The sequence below is a fragment of the Heteronotia binoei genome, chromosome 10 (assembly GCF_032191835.1).
Source record: "Heteronotia binoei isolate CCM8104 ecotype False Entrance Well chromosome 10, APGP_CSIRO_Hbin_v1, whole genome shotgun sequence".
NCBI classification, from domain to species: Eukaryota; Metazoa; Chordata; class Lepidosauria; order Squamata; family Gekkonidae; genus Heteronotia; species Heteronotia binoei.
This window is the reverse complement of record NC_083232.1, coordinates 32,333,703-32,353,754: the sequence shown is the minus strand read 5'-3', so window position 1 is coordinate 32,353,754 and position 20,052 is coordinate 32,333,703. Positions and strand designations below refer to the sequence as shown.

The following is a 20,052-nucleotide window of genomic DNA, read 5'->3' as shown; positions in this document are numbered from 1 at the left end:
TCATGAACTAAAAAAGACCTACAGAGCAACTGCCAGTCAGAGCAGACAGTACTGGACTAGGCTGAACAATGACCTGGCTATACAGTAGCTTCAATATGTTTGTACATTTAATTATTCAGCTCCCCACCTTTGCATGCCTACATTTACCATTCAAAGATTTCCTAAGGCGATACATTTAAGAGAACAATAAAAAAATATGTAAGCCAGGAAACAAAATGGTCAACATATGTGAAATACAAATAAGCGAGTCACAAACACTTTACCAAAAAAATGTGAATGGAAAATAATGGTTTTGTTATAAAGAACAGATTGTACCATAAGGGATGCCTACAAATTGTACTCAGTCCTAGGCTTTGAACTCTGATTAGTCTCACTCTACAAAGAAAGGAAAGGGCTGACCTGCCCAGAAGCAGAGAAAATGTACCAAATTCAGCCCTTATGTGATTTGTTTCCCAAAAAGCAAACACCACAGGGTGCTGTTTTTATGGTCAAAACTATAGCTTTCCAACTGGCTTTCTTAGCTAGAGATAATTTTCTGTAAATTAGACCTATAGTAATTAACAGCTGTGCAACACTTTTTATTAGAAGTCAACTACCCCTAATAAGAAGATGAATAAGAAGCGCTGTTGCCAGCCACCTTAGCTGACAGGTAATGAGTTACAAGCAAAATGTACACCATTACATTCCCCTCTTCACACATAATTTTAGAACACAGTGAGTAACATGAGTTTGAATCTCATGCCCTTAAAGCTGGCATCCCAGTGACTTTTTGCTTATTGTTTGACCTTACAGATAAGTCTTGCAAACTCTGGTCAGGTATTGTTTGTTGTCAGGTGGCTGCAATCTAAAGCTTTATGAAGATCCAGCATACAGGTTAACATGAAGAAATAACATCAGTCCACCTCTCAAGTAAATGGAGTCACCTGTCTCTATGACCATGGCTGGAATCAAGATATGCTACTTGTACAATACAACTGATGCAATCACTTGTTCATCAAGGAAACTTGGATACTTTTATTTCTACAAGGCACTGGCAGGGATAGGAGGTCTTATTATAACCATTACCACCTGTGCTCCCTTGGATGTGTATCCTTAAGACACATGTGTATTCTCTAACCTGGGTTCTGATCACTTGCTCAGAGACACAACCAATCTGGGGGAATTAAGCTCAGTGTCAGGGGAAAACCTCTTCCTGCTTCTGCAATATGACTAGCTTGGAAAACTGACTTAGTAGCCACTTTAGGGAGCAGAACATGTGACTTAGGGATCTTTATCTGGATAGTGGGGAAGCAAGTTCAAAGGACCTCAATTAGGCCACCAGTAACCATGAAATCTTTTCGAAAGAATGTTTAGATTTGTTTAAGGGAAATACAGGGGCATAGGAATGGAAAGGCAATTAGGCATAGGTTGTAGACAACCATGACCTTACTGTTTCCAAACAGAGGCACTGCTGACTCCTAAAATGGCTACCAAGGTGCAAGTTTATCCGAGATAGAGTAGAGGCCAACAGAACATGTCTAGGAAGGGGGCCCTTGGTAACTACTCTGTATCAGACAGCTCTGATGGAAGCAGGGGTTTTTTGAGCCGGAATGCACCAGAACACCATCCCGGCTGGCCCAGGCAGCGTTCTGGCTGCCTAAGCCAGCATTCCGACTCGGCTTCCCGGCTGGCTGGCAGAACTCCAGGGTGCAGTTGCGCCTGCGCGGGGGCCTCCTAATGTCGCGCATGCCAGCTGGACTGCGGGGGCCCAGCCGTGCCTGCGTGGGGGCCTCCTGACGTTGCACACACGGGCAGGACTCAATTTGCTTTATTTTCCATTCCCCCACTCTTTCTGTCAGTCTTTCTGTCAATATTTATTTTTCCCTGTTTGCCTTATTTTCCACTCCCCCTCTTTCTCTCTCTCTCTCTCTCTCTTCAGTCAGTCAGTCAGTCTTTTTTCCTGTTTGCTTTATTTCTCTTTCTTTTTCTTTAAGCACTACACCAGGAGTGGCCAAATGTAAGAGAGAACACTTAATTATGACATAACCTCCACTAAATTGCTTTAACCAAAACTGAACAGAAAAAAAACACAAATAATTCTTTACATGGCTAAAATTTCGTCTAACTTAGTATAAGCCAATAGAAATAAGACACATCTTTTAAATACTATTCAAATTAATTTAAATTATTAGGGACAATGCCTACCCAATATTCAAACATATGTAAAAGCAGAAGAGAGAAAAATACATTCAAAAATATCAAAACAAAGATGCTTCCAAATTGTGATCTTAACGTCTTATTTGTAAATTTATAAGTAACTTTTAATATTTCTAGGTTCACTGAGGATTTAGCTTCTAAAAATAAAATATAAAATATCCCTTTTGCTATTCAAAATATTTAAGTCTCTATAATTTGTTATTAGCTATTCTTTATCTTTTTAATATTTTCTCCCCAGTGTGCTTTAAGTTTTAAGAAACACTCTCTTTATAAAAAATGCTTATAAAACCTTCCCTGTATCTTTAATATCATCATTTCCTAGATTCCAGCCTATTTTTCCATCCAATTCCCTATTCTTAATTTAGTGTCTGTACAAACCTACAAATCCCCTGGTTTAGACTTTTATTTATACCATCCAATTGAAAAATTTAAAAAAATGATAAAGCCCTAAAGATCCATATTTCCATCTCAAAATACACCAATTCCATGAAAATATGCCAATATTATCCAAATGAAGACGCCAGAGCTAATAGTATTTTCTTTTTGAAAGTTTTCCAAGTTTTAATTGTCTTAGAGATTGCCATAGAATTGTGGATTTTTGTTGAATCTTCCAATTCTTCCCTTAAGTTACTCTTCAATATAACAAGAAGCCTTGAAGCCAAAACAAAGTCATTCCCCTTTGTGTTAATCTTGATAGGATGTAGTTTGGATTTCTGCTGTGAAACTGCGTATGTCACCGCCATTTTAAGCTCACGCAAAACATTTTCAGATACTTGTTTGTTCACTTTTCCCATCTCATTAGAAAGATCTTGATTGTCTTGGTCTATCTGCTCCTGTATAATTTCAGCCTTATTACATTTAACCAGAAACTTCTGCACCCGATCTATTATCAGCTCCTTTAAGAAACCAATTCCCTGTTTTATAAAGGATAAGGTAGCCATAAAGTCTTTTGGATCATCCATTTTTACTTGCTGTGTCATCTTTCCACAAAATAATTCAGTTCAATAGTGAAAGCTGAATAATACCTCAAAGTCCCAAATTAACAAATCCTTCCAAATTTCCACTTAAAAGATATTTTTCTCTTACATTCCAGTTTGACTCAATTCAGTCCCAATAATTCCTCAAATGCACTTTTCCCTTTTAACATCAGTCAGCCTGTGTTCAAGTTGTAATATGATATGTTGTTTAGTTTTAAATCAAGTCAGCCCAAATCTGTTCGTTCTTTTCTTCTGGAAGCCTCTGTTATGAGGGAGGGGTTCTCCTCCTCCCCCTCTTTCAGAACAGTCCAAGTTGGTTTTGAAATAAAGATTTCAGTAATCGGTAAAGTTGTAGATCAGACTTACTTGCAAGGTACAGTTTTGATAGTTGTAGTAGAAAAAAAAGATAGTTTTGATAGTTGTAGTAGAAAAAAAAGATGCTTTGAAAGATCATTAGCATGAAAAAGAGAAGAAGCCGGCGGTCGTCTCTGTTACCATTCAGAAATGGTGATCAAAGCAGCGGGGCATTGCAGCAACAGCTGCTCAGGGAGTCGGTCGCCACCAAACTCCAGAGCCTTGTCAATCTGCATGCCTTCCAAGACCCTCCCAGAGTCTTGGAGTCAAGTCTCCCTGCCAGAAGACCCCCCAACTGCCAGATTTACGAGCAGCCGCAGAGGGCTGCTCCTAAAGTTGAGATGCCAGGACTGGAACCCATTTTATGGTGCTATTAAATAACTACCTAGGTGGGATTGTCCTTTACTAACAGTTAAACCCAGTAGTAGTTCCAACATCTCAGTAGTGTAGGTGGCAGTCCTCTCCCAGTTTAAGTACCAAAAGCCTGTCGGAAAAACTCGGTTTTGCAGACCCTGCGAAACTAAGAGAGGTCCCGCAAAGCCCTTATGGCCTCTGAGAGTGCATTCCATATTTCAGGTGCTGCTACTGAGAAGGCCCTGGACCCTGAGCCTGCTTCAGCGGGGGAGGGCGGGATATAAGAATAAATTTATTATTATTATTATGCAGAACACAGCCTGGCCTCCCTTGGTCCAGGGATGGACAGTAGATGTTGCGTCCCTGAACGAAGTGCTCTCTGGGGAACATGTGGAGAAAGGCGGTCCCAAAGATAGATAGGCCACTTCATGCATGAGAACTGTACCACTCGTTTTTCTTCTTTTTCTTTCCTGCCCTTGGACACACCTTGGGCTTGACACCTAGGCTCAACTCATAGCAACCTGACAAGTGATGAGCGTGAACCAGACAAATGCAGTTTGTTTCATTTTGTGGTTTGTGGCATGGTTTGTGAACCATGAGCCATCATGTCATGCAGTTTGTGATGTAGTCGAACAGCCCCCTGGTGTGTTAGAGATGCCAGACATGCAGAAGATCTCTGGCTGACTCTCGTATACCTGCCCTCCAAGTTTGGTGAGTAATGGACTCAGGAGGTCTAAGTTATATCCCTCCAGAGAAGGCACCCCCAGTAAAGTGTTTTCTGGGGAAATGACAGGCACAGGTTCAGGAGAGTATAAAACAGACACTGTGCAAGCTAGAGGCATCACTCACAGGGGACTTCCCTATGATCCTCCTCTACTTGCCCTCCAAGATATGTATAGATCAGGGGTGGCCAAACTTGTTAAACAGAAGAGCCACATAAATAAATGTCAAATGTTTGAGAGTCACAAGACATGAATATCCGATGTTTGAGGGAGGGAAGGATGGAAAATGGAGGAGGGAGAGAGAGGTGGAAAAAAGCAACTTTAACTTGAAATACATTCTCCGAGCTGCCAGCTGGCTTGGCCTGGAGAAGTGATTTAAAGAGAGAAATGCCTTCTCTAAGCCAGCCACTGGGGTGATGCTTCAAGAGCCATACAATGTGTGTGAAAGAGCCACATGTGGCTCCTGAGCCACAGTTTGGCTACCCCTGCACTACACCATGCTGGCTCTTGTGATCGAGTAGTGTGTTGGAATTTGATTTTTTTTTCTGTGATGACTATATATATATATATATATATATATATATATATATATATATGGCTATATATTTCTGGACTTCTTCCAATGCTAGAATATCTTTTTTGAGGTGTGATGACCAGAACTGTACACAGTACAGTACACAGTATACACCACAATTCTGGTTACCACACCTCAAAAAAGATATAATAGCACTTTTTGTGATGTCAGAGGTAAGGCCTAGTATGCAAATGACGGTGATGTAAGAAGTGTGGCCTAGTATGCAAATGATGGTGATGTCAGAGGTGTGATCTTGCATACTAATGAGTTCCTGCTGGGCTTTTTCTACCAAAAAAGTCCTGGATAGAAGCAAAGCAGCACATAAATAAAAGCAGAATGTGTTTGTTTAAAAATGCATTGAATAGGGCAACCACAGCATTACAGAACAACAATCTGAAATACAACTGTTACCTCGTTCTTTCTGAACATCTCCGTTGTAGAACTGATCTCTCCATACATCATCATCACTAACAACTAAACTGTAACAGAAAAAGGAATTGAGCAATTTAATATAGTTAAAGCTGTTTCAGGGTGCAGATTCACATTTCATTTTTGAAGCTGAAAAAGAGAACGATTAAAATGCAAAGATTCCAACACAGATCAGTTCACTCTTGCCCATGCTGACAGAACGCTTATCCTAACCATTTCAGAGTAAAGTTACTGGTATACCTTAAATGCAATCACATGGACTGGCTCATTTTTCTGTAAATACAAACAACAATATTGGAAAGTGGTGATTTTCAACAGAAAAATGGTGGGTGGTGTGTAATTTGGTGGGGGGGTGGGGGGGTGAATGAATATGTGGAACTGAAGGTGGGGAAGTGCTGGGGGCAAAAGGGTGGTTAAATGAGTGGACAAATGAGGGGTTAAGCATTCCATCCTCCACCTCTTCTCTCTTCCCAAAGTTACTTTGCCATAACAGAAACACACATGTGCCTCTAACATGTACTTCTCAACAATAGCCCTTCACATTGCGTCACAAGCACAAAGGAATGAGAACTGTGTTGCTGTCAAGAGAAAGTTAAAGCAAGATGCCAAGATATCAGTTCCTCTAGCGTATAATCACATGGGAAGGAAGTTGAGAAGAGCCTGATAGCCTGAGTACCATCTGGGCTGATGTTTTTTCCCTTCACCTTGCAGGTACAAGCCAAAGGGCTCTTGACCTATGAAAGCTAATCCATGACGTGTCTTGCTGGTTGTTTTAGAAATTTCTGTAAGCCATTTCGGATCCGTTCGGGTCAGTGCACCAAGACTTGAGAGGCCCAGCCTCCTACAGCAACAGTTTTTCCTTTGTTCTGAAAGTGCTCTCCTTTTGTTACATGGTGAAGAGAAATGGGGAAACGGTGAATCATTAAGCCACTCCACCGCACCAAACTGCGCAGCAGCAAATTACATGGCTTTACCAGGAACTCAGCCAGATGCCTGTTGTGTCCTTGCTCACCAAGCACTTTTGCAAAGAGAAGACTGTCAAAACATGACACTACAGCAGCCAATTATTTAGTATCGCAGCTATCATTTTAGTAATCCCATAAAAAGACTTGGTTTCCAACCACTGAGGCAGTGGGACACGTAACACTTGAATACATAAAAGGACAGAATGCTCTCATGGGCCAGATCCCGCTTGAGCAGATGCATCAGCAGCCAGCTCTAGCTCATGAAAACTTATGCTTCAGTAAACAGTGGCACAAGACTCTCATTTGGCTACTCTACTAGAATTCATAACAAGGTAGAGAATCAGTCAGGATTGAGAGGAAGCTCACCATTTCCCCAATATTTTGCTTTTCTTTTAACATCTGCCTCATTTTCTCTCAACATGAAATGTGGAAACACCTCAAATGCATTTTTCGATGTGCTTGCACACTCCCAAGTTTGAATACAAAGTCTGAAATACCCTCAAGACTAAATTCAAAATAGTGGGTTAGATGTTACTAAGATTTCCATGGATGCAATGGAGGTGCAGTTTTCACCAATTCCTCCCTCCTGTAGCATCCCAAAATATCCTCTGACATGCTGCTCCTGGGGTGAAATTTCTTCGGCATATCTCTGTGTACCATGTTAACAAACTAGTTTTGTGCCTACTAAGGAAGATGTGAATGCACCAAAAAGATATTAAAGGATGATCAGTGGATTCACTAACCCCTATTACATGATTTTCATTTTGTACATTAAAGCTCCAAAGTCCAAATTTATTAAGGACTGGTTCACACATGCCAGACAGACAGCCATGATCCTGTAGAGGATCATGTGAAAAGGATCACACATTCCTGTAGAGGATCACATGAAGAAAATTCCAAGTAAATAGGCTGTACAGAAACACAGTTCAAAACCACTGGCAGTCCTTTCTAAAGCCCTTTCAAATGAAAGGGATGACATAACCAAAAAGGTATGAGAGGTGAGTGTCAATGCGATTTAATCACACTGCAATCAATTTAATTGCCCAATGCAATTTAATTGTCTAATGCAATTTAGTTGCTCAAATGCTTTCAAGGCAACTGCAAATACCATGATATAAAATCCTCCTCTTCATCATTTTATAAGCAGCTCTCATAAGACAAACATGGGAATACAGAATACTGAGTTGGATCCAGACTAAATTTTCTGCTAACAGAAAGGCTCGAATAATTTCCATCAGTCCCCCTGCCTTCCACTGACCTCTGATTTGCCTCACATGCTGTTCCCAAGGGGCAGTAGTTTGGAGAGATTGATCTGTGGGGAAAGCTGTTGTGCTGACAGAGGTGCTCTGTGGAAGCAGATTTTTAGTTTGGATCCAGCATATATAAAGGGAGAACCTAATATACAACACTAACACTACAAGATGACACCAGGACCCTCTCTCCCAACACACAGCTGTTTTGGCACCTGAAAAGTTGTGGTGGGGGAAATAAGAAAACCTCATCCTACCATGGGCTAAATCAAGATTTTTTTAATCATCCATTTTAGGCTTTAAAATGGTGGCAGCATCCCTGTGGCAAACACTAAAAGGCCATCATGTCAGGTTTGGCCCTACTTTCCTGTACTCTGTTCCAGAAACCCTAGTCTGGCCTAGTAGTGCCAAATGTAAAACATTTTTCTCATCTGGAACAGCTCCATGACTAGAGTTTCCTGTTGGGAACACAAGCACATAAACCTAATGGAGTGCACAGGGCATTCTTGAATAAATTACACGCTCTTTTCCATTCTTCTTGCCAAGACTCAGCAAGAACCTTTGTCAATGAACTGTAACAGTCGAGGTGCAGTGGCTTCCCATTGGCAACAATCTAGCTATCAGTTGGGATTTTTTGAGCTAAACAATTATAAAAAGAAATCTGGAAAGCTTTCTAGAATACAGCTTCTACCCACACACACAGAGACAACACCTTTTCACTGTGAAAGAGATTCAAAACAGAATGCCAAAACTTAAGTCAAGTAATTCCTCAAAATCAGCAGACCAAATGCAAAAGCTAAATGTTGCACATTGTCTTTAACTTGAACATGCCAGAGCAGCAACCCCAGAGGAGCTAGAACAGGTGTGGCCAAACATGCTTAACGTAAGAGCCACAAAGAATAAAAGTCAGATGTTTGAGAATTGCAAGACGTGAACAAACATTACACACAGGTCTTTATTAAAACTCTTAATACTTTTTTTGCACAGAAAGATAAAATACTTATGTAGGCACTTTACAACATGACCATGCTGGAAGGAGACTTTTTTAAAAACAAAAGCTGGGAATAACAGTCTCCATAAAACCAGCATAGGGAAAGGATTGTTTTTTGTTACCAGTGGGAAAAGGAAGCACACATGTACCATATAAATCACTGACAACCATTTGCATTATTGTGCATCTCTTTGCCTTGACACGAAGGTTAGTAAATACAGCTCCTACAAGTGTTATACAGCTAAGCAGGAATTGTGCACAACCCTCTTTAATTCTGTCCCTCCTTCCAGTGGCTCCCTCAGCCTATTTCCCCCTTCTTCCTTGCTTCACACACAGCAGAAATAGTCACCTACCTATAGTCACCTACCTATGGGTCAGCGCTCAGGGGCTGATTGAGGTCCTGATACTATGCATGCTTACTTGAGAGTAAGCCTGCATTAAGTTCTTTCCCAGCCCCCAGGAGCCACACAGTGAAAGAGCCACATGTGGCCCCTGAATCACAGTTTGGTCACCCCTGGGCTAGAAGGTTGCATGCTGACTCAGACAAGTCTTGTTCTTCCTGAAACAATCACCAACCTTTTGCTGATAAAGCTAAAGCAGGTCTCCCAATGGCCACAATGCAGCAAAGCAAATGTTTTCAAACTGATTCTTGGGAAAGTTGGTGGTCATAAAAGGACCACACAAGCAAGGAGAAAGGGCTTTCACTCCCCAATCACACAATTCCCCATTGCATTTTAGGTGTTGTACAGCTAGCCACAACATAAAAGCACCTCAGGAAGGATTATGAATTGCACCCTGTTAAGAAAACTCCTTCCTAACAACCAGTTCCCCACCTTCCCAATTCTCTTAAGTCCTCAGTTTTGTATCTCACTGTGTTAAGAGTTCAGTCTAATAACACTTGTTGCCTTTTGAGCTGCACCATTAGAAGTTCCTTACAAGTTTTGGGTTTTATCAATATTAGCCATCTCATTACACCATTGGACTGGTGGCAGTGCTGATGCAGGCTGTTACTAGACAGTCTGTTTATTTTCCTATTAGACCATCAAATCCAGCATGCATACATGTGACAGGGAGACAAGGCTTGGATTTTTCCCTCCTGCCTTCTCTCTGTTGTCCTTTCTGCACTTTTTAGAAAAGGTACATTTGTGACAAAGGAGCTGGCTCATGGGTGACTATTCTTCAAGTGTTCTCTTCCAGAACAGACATTGGATTTTAAAAATGGCATTGACTAAGCATACATGCTAAAAACATAGATATTTGAGGACAAACCAGAGACAGGTAGAATAATACAGAACACTAGAAGAACAACAGCAAAACACATCTAGAAGTAGATGTAGCCAGCAAAAACAGCTGGCTACATCTACTTACAATGTGTAAGCACTTTTTCCCTCTCTCACACAGACAAGGCATATTAATGGTTTGACCAGTGTTCCCTCTAAGCTGAGTTAGCATGAGCTAGCTCACAGATTTTTATCCTCCAACTCACACATTTTTGTCTTAGCACACTAATTTATTCAGTAGCTCACAATTTTAATGCCAGTAGCTCACAAAGTAGAATTTTTGCTCACAAGACTCTGCAGCTTAAAGGGAACATTGGGTCTGACAAAATCCTGGTAAAGCCCCTGATGAAGTCTGAACAAAGAATGACAATTCTTTGCACTCCTGACACCCTGGAGGTTGGAAATTCCTTTCCTGGGCCAGTCAAAAATTGAGGTACAAGCTCAGAGCACCTTCCAAAGTGGCTTTTGTCAATCAGTTCTAAACTAAGGATGAAAATCTTGTTGCACCAAAGACCAAAATAAGAGTTGCGCACAAATTATATGTTGCATGCATTGAGGGGTGATAGATCAGAATATTTTATCGGAGGCAGTGAAGAGGGTGACCAAATAGTGGTGCCAGCGTGTTGAGTCTACTCCTCCCATCCCGTATTGATCAGTAAAAAACTGCAATCTTCCTTTCGGAGAATGAACCTTGGGGTTTTATGCCCAATGAAAACCAGATAAGCCTGCTATAACAGTTCCTCACTTTCCTTTTTCTCTCCCTTTTGGCCACCTTTCTTCTTCTTCTTTGGTGTCCCACCCAGTTGTTTAAATGAGTACAGCCTGAGATGCTGAGGAACCAAAGAATCCTTCATTTGTATATGTCAGATTATGGCACAAGAGAGGCTGATAGTCATTCAAAACAAATTGCTTTATTTCAGTTCTGTTGGGAAATGCTGTTGATATCAGGTATGGAACTTGCCAGATGAACAGGCAACAAGGATGAAGTAACTTTGTACAATTATAAACAATAGATAGTCTGTCACAATCAAGTAGCTGTTTTGTTAAACAGAAAGGTCTTTAAAACTGGAGAGAGATCGCTTGGCACTGGCAGTCACTGCTTAAATGAATAGGCAATAAGCTTCTTTTAAGTCTATGAAGGTTGGAACATACACAAAAGTTCCAAATTTCCTTCTGATACTCTTGTTTGGGATCACTTTCTTTAAATAGGAACTAGTAGGCTAGGACTACTGGTTCCCCTTCCCTAATTCAGCATCCTCTCCTTCACGCTTCTTAACTGAACTTAAATGTTAATTGTTAACTGCCACTCTCAACTGTAGAATTCCGTTTGAATCCCCCGTCACTCAAGGTTCTCAGAACAAATTAAAAACAAAATCCTGGAAAAATATGTGCAGAATGGCCTTAAATCTGAGATCCCCTATTCCTTTGCTGTTGTATCAACATATTCAGTTTTAAGGCTCAGGTAGTTGGTGATGCAAAAGACCTCAATCGCAGATCATGGAGAGTTGTTGTCAGCCTGGGTAGATAATATTGACTTTGACAGACCGGTGGTCTGATTCAATACTAGACAGTTTCATGTGTTCTGGTACCATTCCCTATGAAGAGTTCACCAAAAACTTCCTTCCCTAGCAGCTTTTAAATTACATTTTAAAAGAAAATTGGTATTGGTTTTTAATTTCTGCAATCCCATTTGGTTAGTCCAATTTCTGGCTAAAAAGGGAGGCAAAGACATAATACATAAAGAGAAGTGGACAGAGAATAAGGCAAGAGCACCTCCAGATTAATATTTTTCTGGCTTGGCTGTAGTGGGAGTCACCAAGTGAAAAGCATTAATCATCTGAGCCTTCCCAGCTTTAAATTCAAAAACAGTTCAGTTTACCTTTGTTTCAGAACAAACAGTGTAAAAGGAAGGGACAGGAAAACATGCTTTAAAGATACTAAATCTCAGGGCTTTTTTTTTAAGCAGGAACGTACAGGAACACAGTTCCGGTTGGCTTGGTGTCAAGAGGTGTGGCCTAGTATGTAAATGAGTTCCTGATGGGATTTTTCCTACAGAAAAGCCCTGTGTGAAACAATGGTGATGTCAGGGGGTGTGGTCTAACATGCAAATAAGTTCCTGCTGGGCTTTTTCTACCAAGAAAGCCCTGCTAAATCTCAAAGGGAAGAACTAATTAGCAGAACTGGAGCACAACAGGACAGTCAATTAAGACAAAACTTGGCACTTGGCTTTCAGGTTTAATTAAACCACATTACTGGAAGGAACTCACATCTCCTGTGTCAACCATCAGTCAGCTACCATGTTTGCAGGTAGAACTACATGAGCTTGCTTAGCAAACATATATGTGAGGCAAAGAGGGAGAAGGTCCTGGACTGTGCTAGCATCTATTTTCTACTACAACTTTCTTTCCATAATCTCAAGATCACTTTTCTCTAGTCAGGCTCATGTGCAGCCTCAGAGGCTGGCTGGGTAAGAGAATGAGCTCAGACAGCTTGAAGAAGGCATCTGTTGGAGAGAATCAGCAGATGCAGGGAAGATTAAACACTCCACTCCTACCTGCTGATGTTCCTCTGCAAATTCCTCCCCCAATCTCAAAATTAGTGCTACTAAACCAGCACATGGCTAGGAATGCCCACTAGATCCATTTCTGTGAAAAGAAATGCTGAGAAAATACCTAGCTGCTCTGCTTGTAGGAATTCCAAGGTAGTGCATGGCCTCACTGCCCAAAAATTCTCGTACGGAGGAACGAAGCACAGCTCTTCCATCCCCATTTCTACAGAAAAGAAAACAAGGAATATACTTTGTCCTCCTTAACAGAATTAGACAAAGAGTACAAACTGAGTTTATAGGGAATTTTGTTATAAGAATATGTATGGAAGGCCCTGGAAGGCCCTGAAAAACAACATGCGTAATTTTGTGATCCCTCAGGAGGTGCACAGAACATGTCCTCTTCTTGATACTTCTAACAGAATGGTATAAAATGACTTACAACCCAACAACTGGCAGTAACAACATGATTTACTTCCAACAAATGCTAATTAGAGATACACCCATTCTTAACTATGGAGGTTACCATCAGTGCTCTGAAAAATCCATTTATATTAATACGTATTACAGAACATGATAACATTCACCAGATGACTCAAGCAAGTGAGCCACATGCTTACTGGGGCAGGCATAAAATAAAAAGAGAGAGGAAGAAATGTTAGTCATCTCTGCTGCAGGGGTTATTCAAATTAAAGTTTCTGTTCTGCAATGGGAACCATTCCCAGAGGGTGTGCCTTGGTTTTTAATTGTACACCGATTTTAACATTGCTGAACACTCATGATGTTTAGTGTCCTTACAACTTTTGCTGTTTTATTAGCCCCCTTAAGTTTGCAGAGAGAAGGCAGGGTATAGATGTTGCAAATAAACAAGAGCCATCAGGTGTAGATACTGAATATGACACAAGAGACACAACAAACCTGGAATATGGTGTCCTTCCTGAACCTTTCAGCTGTAGCTCCCACTTGTTACCAAACCTGCAAAAAAACACAACAGAAAACAGTATTAGCATTAGTCATTTTGATAGCTGATACAGCCTGTCAGCAAGGAGAGTGAGCTGGAAATGCCTAGTTCACATCAACCTTAGTCAAATCACTGTTTACAAATCTCATATCCACACTGTACTCCCTAGACTGCCATACAGATACAGCACCACTTACCTATCATGCAGGATTTCAATTAAAGATTTCTAAATTCCCAGATTAAATTTCAGGCTGGCTGAAGAAAAGTAACTCAGCTGTGGGGTTTTGCACTCACACAGCATCTTGTTTAAACCAGGCTGTAGACCACACAAAACAGCAGCATGTGCCTCATGGTGGCTTTGCACAGAGAGCAGTCCGCTTTAAACAAGATCCTGCAAAAGTCACATGGATTAGTTATTTTGCACTATTGGCAGTGTATTTAAATCAGGCCTGAAGACAAGGTACTTGACTGGCTTGGAAAATTTGAAAAGTGCTTATGTTTTTATTATTTATTAATATACCTGTGCCAGTGACAGCGCATTTAGAAGCCAGCTGACCATTTAAAAATGAAATAATGCAGTACCTGTTTGTATAAACTCCAATCAGGTGGGCTCTTCCATCACCCAGCTGACCTGCCCAGCTACCAAACTGAAAAAAGAGTAAAAATCAAAATGCACAAATTATCACCTTCTATTATTTACAATACATGGAGAACTGGAAAATTATTCCTAAAATTGGTGAAGGTGGGGATCTAATATGAACCTGTGTTGGGGGGGAATGTGATGCGTTCTTATCACAAACCAATTCAGCCATGTATCAAAGGTCTAGGGACAGTACTGTCACACTGTATGGATAACCAAAGCAAACAAATAATAGAAGGGAAAAAAATAAACCAATAAGAAAGGGGAACAAGAAACAAGCCCCATGAAACACTGGCAGCCAGTAAGAGAGATAGAGATCAGAGACAATATAAAAACTTCTGTTTTCATCACCACAATATGTTTTTAGTGTAAGAATTTTTAGCAGACATTTTTACTGCCTCTTTGAACATAAGAGAAGCCATGTTGGATCAGGCCACTGGCCCATCCAGTCCAACACTCTGTGTCACACAGTGGCAAAAAATTTTATATATACACACACACTGTGGCTAATAGCCACTGATGGACCTGTGCTCCATATTTTTATCTAAACCCCTCTTGAAGGTGGCTATGCTTGTGGCCACCACCACCTCCTGTGACAGTGAATTCCACATGTTAATCACCCTTTGGGTGAAGAAGTACTTCCTTTTATCTGTTTTAACCTGTCTGCTCAGCAATTTCATCGAATGCCCACAAGTTCTTGTATTGTGAGAAAGGGAGAAAAGTACTTCTTTCTCTACTTTCTCCATACCATACATTATCTTATAAACCTCTATCATGTCACCCCGCAGTCGACGTTTCTCCAAGCTAAAGAGTCCCAAGTGTTTCAACCTTTCTTCATAGGGAAAATGTTCCAGCCCTTTAATCATTCTAGTTGCCCTTTTCTGGACTTTCTCCAATGCTATAATATCCTTTTTGAGGTACGGTGACCAGAACTTTGGAATAGTAAGCTAGAAACTTGCTCTTTTAAAAACGATTGTCAGCTTTCTTAGGAATGCAATTCACTGGATGTCCTACTAACATGCCCTAAACCAGTGGCCTTTACCATATGGCGCTAGTTTTTCTTATTCCTTGGATTTACTTTTTCTTATTACTCAAACCATGCAAGTAGACCAAAATCTGTGGATAACTTAATCTATAGATCAGGGCGACACAGAGGCTAAAGAGATTTTTTGAGTTTCTTTTAACTGATAATTGAGGTATCATTATGACATTATAACACTCTGTCTAACAGACTGGATATTTGATAACCGTCTCACCACCCATACCCTCCTTTGGTACTAGTATCAAGTTCACTGTTCCCTCTAAATGTGTAAGGGGAAGTGGATTGTTTTCTTTAGTGTGCCTGCTTTGACACATACATCGGATTCCTTAATTGTGAAATAGACAGCACATCAACTATAAATCCAGATCCCTTTTCTCTGGATCCTGCAGTGTAATGGGTAATCTATGTTGAAAATGATACAGAAGTCATCTATAACAAAACAAATAATTTTATTGGGTTGGTAAACATGTTGTGTAATTCCTTTTCACCCTAACCTGCTGACACAGTACCAGAGCTAGAAGGTGCATTTTACTTAAGAATTAGAATGTCTATGCTTTTAGCAGCTTTTGTGGTAAACACAGTTAACTAAGCAGCTTGAAATATTTCACTGTTTTTATCTGAGAACAGCACCCAAACCCTGCCTGCCAAAATGGATCACTACAGTCCCTACCCGACTCCCCGTCTGGTCCAAGATACCTTCTTATCACTTCTCCTTCCAAAACCCAATTCTTTTTTTTTCTATTGGCAATTGACAGTTAACCTTCCTCAGGTTTTTTCCCCTCCCTTCAGCATTCTGTTTGTCTTCTGAATCTGATTTGTCTGCTCTAATCAAGAAGAACAGAGGGAGGAACATGCTCCCATCCATCAGAGGTGGTATAGCATGTCTTACTTCTACAGCAGACACATTAGCCAAGCCATTATTTTCCCAGCTTATCCCTCCCCATAGCACCCTCCCCGCCAGTTACCTGTGACTATGCACCGCTGTGGGAATAAGATACTACCATGGGATCAGCAGTAGAGAGGGGAATTCAGCAAGAATATCCCTAGTCCCTTTTCCCTTAGTGGAACATCCACGGGATATAATTCAATGGACATGAAGCATTTTCAACGCTGAAAGCACTGATTTTTAAATTCTTATTTCAAACAGATGGGTGACCAGTGCAAACAACAGAAGGGAGTTGTGTATGAGACAGTGTCGCCATTTTTTTAATCTACTAGTAATGCACTGTGTTAGAAAGCTAGTCATTATAAATTACATTTTCTAAAACTGGAACATTTTTTTGAAATTTAGTTGTAGACGAAATTTTCCATTCTTTCTCGTTCCTAGAAGAAAATCTTGTTACACAGAAATATTGTTAATAAAATATGAGCTAATATTTACCTGATGGCCGCCATACCTATGGGCCAGAGGCAGGGATCCCAAGACAATTTTCTCACCACTGACAAGCTGAAGAAATTCCTCTGTATTTGAGACAGACACATCAAGATCCAAAATGTCTTCCAGAACCTCCTGGACAACAGAGAAATGACAAAGAAAAACTCAGAAGTTCTGCACAGCTCTTTGTTGGCCATACAATCTGCATTCATGAAATTTCACTTGACTTCAGAAGCAGTAAAAACATATCCTTTTGCCTGTCCTATTATAGCCATTGTTTTCCCTTCTTCTCCATCCCTCACAGCACAACATATATTTTCCAGTATAATGTAATAAAAAAAATAGCCTGGATCTACTATTCACTTCGATGGGGATTTAGTAATTGAGGAACTCCCACATTCCTACAGAAAAAGATCTGGAAAATAATTATCAAAAAAATCGAGACAGCCCTGAAAAAAAGCCATGCCCACTTTGATGAAAGGAGGAAGACCCTGCTGGATGAAAGGAGCTGCCAAGCTCTTTGCCAGTGAAGCTGGGCATCACACCCCTCCTTGCTGGTCCCAGTGGGTCCAGAGTCAGCAGATAGAAGTCAGGAAGCTCAACATGCTGCCCCCTGGCCCTAATATCCCAGCCTGCAGATAATAGGAGTGGGATCACTGTACAGCTAAAAGTTAGGAATAAAGAAAAATCACACCTAACCTTTGAAACAGCTACAAGGAGAACTCTGGATTTAAAAGGAGTAGGATAGACAACTGAAAAAATGGAGTCTTGCACTTCACGAACGTAATTCTCTTCAACTGGATCAATGGGAAGTGCATCTAGAGAGAACAAGGAAAAAATTACATAACGTAATATATTAAGCCATTCTATGAATGATATATTGATTTTAAACTCAGGATACAACTAAAACTGAACAATGACTGAGACGATACCTCACAAGAAAGAGGTTGCTGTCAAATAGTTTTAGAGCAGCTTGTGTGACTGAGTCACTGAGAATGAATGCATGCGAACCAGTTCAGAAATCTGGATGTGAGATCACTGGGAATGCCGTGAAACAGGGTGATGATAACAGAAAGATAGATAGATAGATAGATAGATAGATAGATAGATAGATAGATAGATAGATAGATAGATAGATAGATAGATAGATAGATAGATAGATAGATAGATAGATAGATAATTTTTATTTATATCCCGCCCTCCCCGCCGGAGCAGGCTCAGGGCGGCTAACAACATCATTCAATTTCCCTTATACAAAAGACAGGGTTACATTAACATTAAACATTAAAAAATTCTGATAAGTTTAAAATCACTTAATTAAATTGATAAAAGTGCTAATGCTAATTGTGCTTTTATAATGGTGGTAATCATTAGCAATTTCTTTCTTCGTCAGCGAAAGCCAGTCGGAAGAGGAAGGTTTTGCAGGCCCTGCGGAATTGTTCAAGGTCCCGCAGGGCCCGCATTTCCTCTGGAAGTTGGTTCCATAGGTTCGGGGCTACAGAGGAGAAGGCCCGGTTACGGGTGCATTGCAGCTTCACCTCTTTCGGTCCGGGGGTGGTCAACAAGTTTTTTCCAGCTGACCGGGGGTGGTCAACAAGTTTTTTCCAGCTGATAGTAAACATATATCTAATTCTGAACCTCTCCCCACTGTATGGATTTAAAAAAAACATGCTGAGAATGGGGCCAAGGAAAGACTTTTGGGGGGGGGAGCTATTTTTCAATACCAATTTCATGACTGCATATCATGGGCAGGTAGGAGGCGTCAGAGCTGCTGCCCACAACATTATAGGGCTACGATACCATATGATCACCATCAGGAAAGAGGAACCCGCCTATATTGAAGTGGCACAGCACAACGGAATGGTTTTAGTTGTAACTGCATTTTATTGATTTTAAATTGTAAATATAAATGCCTGTTAGCCACCCTGAGTCCGCTTGCGGAGAGGGCAGGATAGAAATAAGGATGTTCAGGAAAGAGAAACAAACAAACAAACTTCACCCTCCCCCCAATCAGAGGAGAACAGGTGCTTCAGTCAAGCAAGCAGTGAGGAGAATTAGGGCAGATGAGTCTGACCAGAAGCTGCCACTGCTGCACAGACAAGCTTGCTGATAGAGGAGCAAGAGGGGGGAAGAGCAAGGGCCACCACTGCTCCTCTGCCACAAAACAGGCCCTGGAAGTGGCCAGGCAGTCATGCTAGAGAAGGATGGGATTCCACCCCATGAGTCTCATGTGATAGATGAGCAAAGGTCCTGTCCCTTTGTGCAAGACACCAATACCTTATACACCTGTGTGTGAAAAGTAGCTAACAGTCAACCAAGGCCCATGGATGGCTGAGGAAGCCGGAGGGGAGGGGAGGGGAGGGAGGGATAAATGTGTAACTCTGTCAGCTGGATTCAGATAGGGAGGCTGTCTCAGTTTGGAGTGTAAGCTGGTTAAAACAATGAATGTTTGAAGATAGGGTTGCGCTTACATAGGGGTAGGCTGAAAATCCTTATCAGGAGAGTCTGGATATCTCTCATGGATTTTGCGAAAAAAGCAGGCTAGTACAGTGAATGCTTTACTAACAGTCTATCACAGTCTCAGGGTACAGTTTCTGAGGGAAACTGACTGAAGATCTCTGGCTTTGGAGTGGAGCTTACATTTAAACTAGGAGAATCCTGAGGTTGAGAGAGAGAGAGAAGGCCAATATTCACCTCAAAAATAAAAGCTTGGCTGTTAACTGTCCTGTGCATCCAACGGTTAACAGCTGAAACACTATAAAACCATGAGCCCAACAAACGCTGTATGTTATTTGTAAATACTTTTAAGTCTCTTTCCTGAACATCCTTATTTCTCCTATCCCTAGAAGTCAATAAAGGCTATTTTTATCCTTTTCCTACACAATGATTGCTTCTAGAAGACCACTTGGATTTAGTCTGTCAGTAGAAAGCTAAGGTAGAGACCACTCTAGTCAAACTACACAGCATGTTTCCTTGGTTTAAACTGTATTTAAAACCCTAATCTTCACAACCCCGACAGAAAATATTTAAGCAACAGCTTGTTCTGATACCGCATGTTAACAGTGAAACCCCACAGATTTTCAGCTGAACAGATCTCAGCACTGGGGCAACCAGCAGCAGAAAATTACTCCAGCTTAAGGCCACTGGAATCCTGACGCACAGGATCAAAGATAAAGTACTATTAACGTCTCCAGCATTGTCATGCTACTCAAATAAAATCAGACTCACAGGCCACAATTCAGAGAAAGCTTACACCACTTTGAAATCAATAGGAAAGTTAGTCATATCGACCTTAAGTTCCACTGATTTAAATGGGCTTAAGCACTGCAAACTTTGGCTTGGTTGATGCTGTTGTAAAAGTGCACATATACTCAGCATGCATACTCAGATATAAATT

At 40.9% G+C, this 20,052-nt stretch overlaps 1 protein-coding gene across 1 annotated transcript in view; it reads right to left on the bottom strand.

Annotated features, from left to right (window-relative positions):
- Positions 1-20,052, bottom strand: part of LOC132578264 (protein adenylyltransferase SelO-like) — a 40,380-nt gene that overhangs the window by 18,144 nt on the left and 2,184 nt on the right. The window contains exons 3-8 of the mRNA XM_060248188.1: positions 17,355-17,473; positions 16,662-16,790; positions 14,181-14,245; positions 13,556-13,612; positions 12,765-12,863; positions 5,589-5,656 (exon numbers count right to left, since the gene is read on the bottom strand). Of these exons, the coding sequence (XP_060104171.1) occupies positions 5,589-5,656; positions 12,765-12,863; positions 13,556-13,612; positions 14,181-14,245; positions 16,662-16,790; positions 17,355-17,473 (537 nt within the window). The remainder of the gene's footprint in view (positions 1-5,588; positions 5,657-12,764; positions 12,864-13,555; positions 13,613-14,180; positions 14,246-16,661; positions 16,791-17,354; positions 17,474-20,052) is intronic.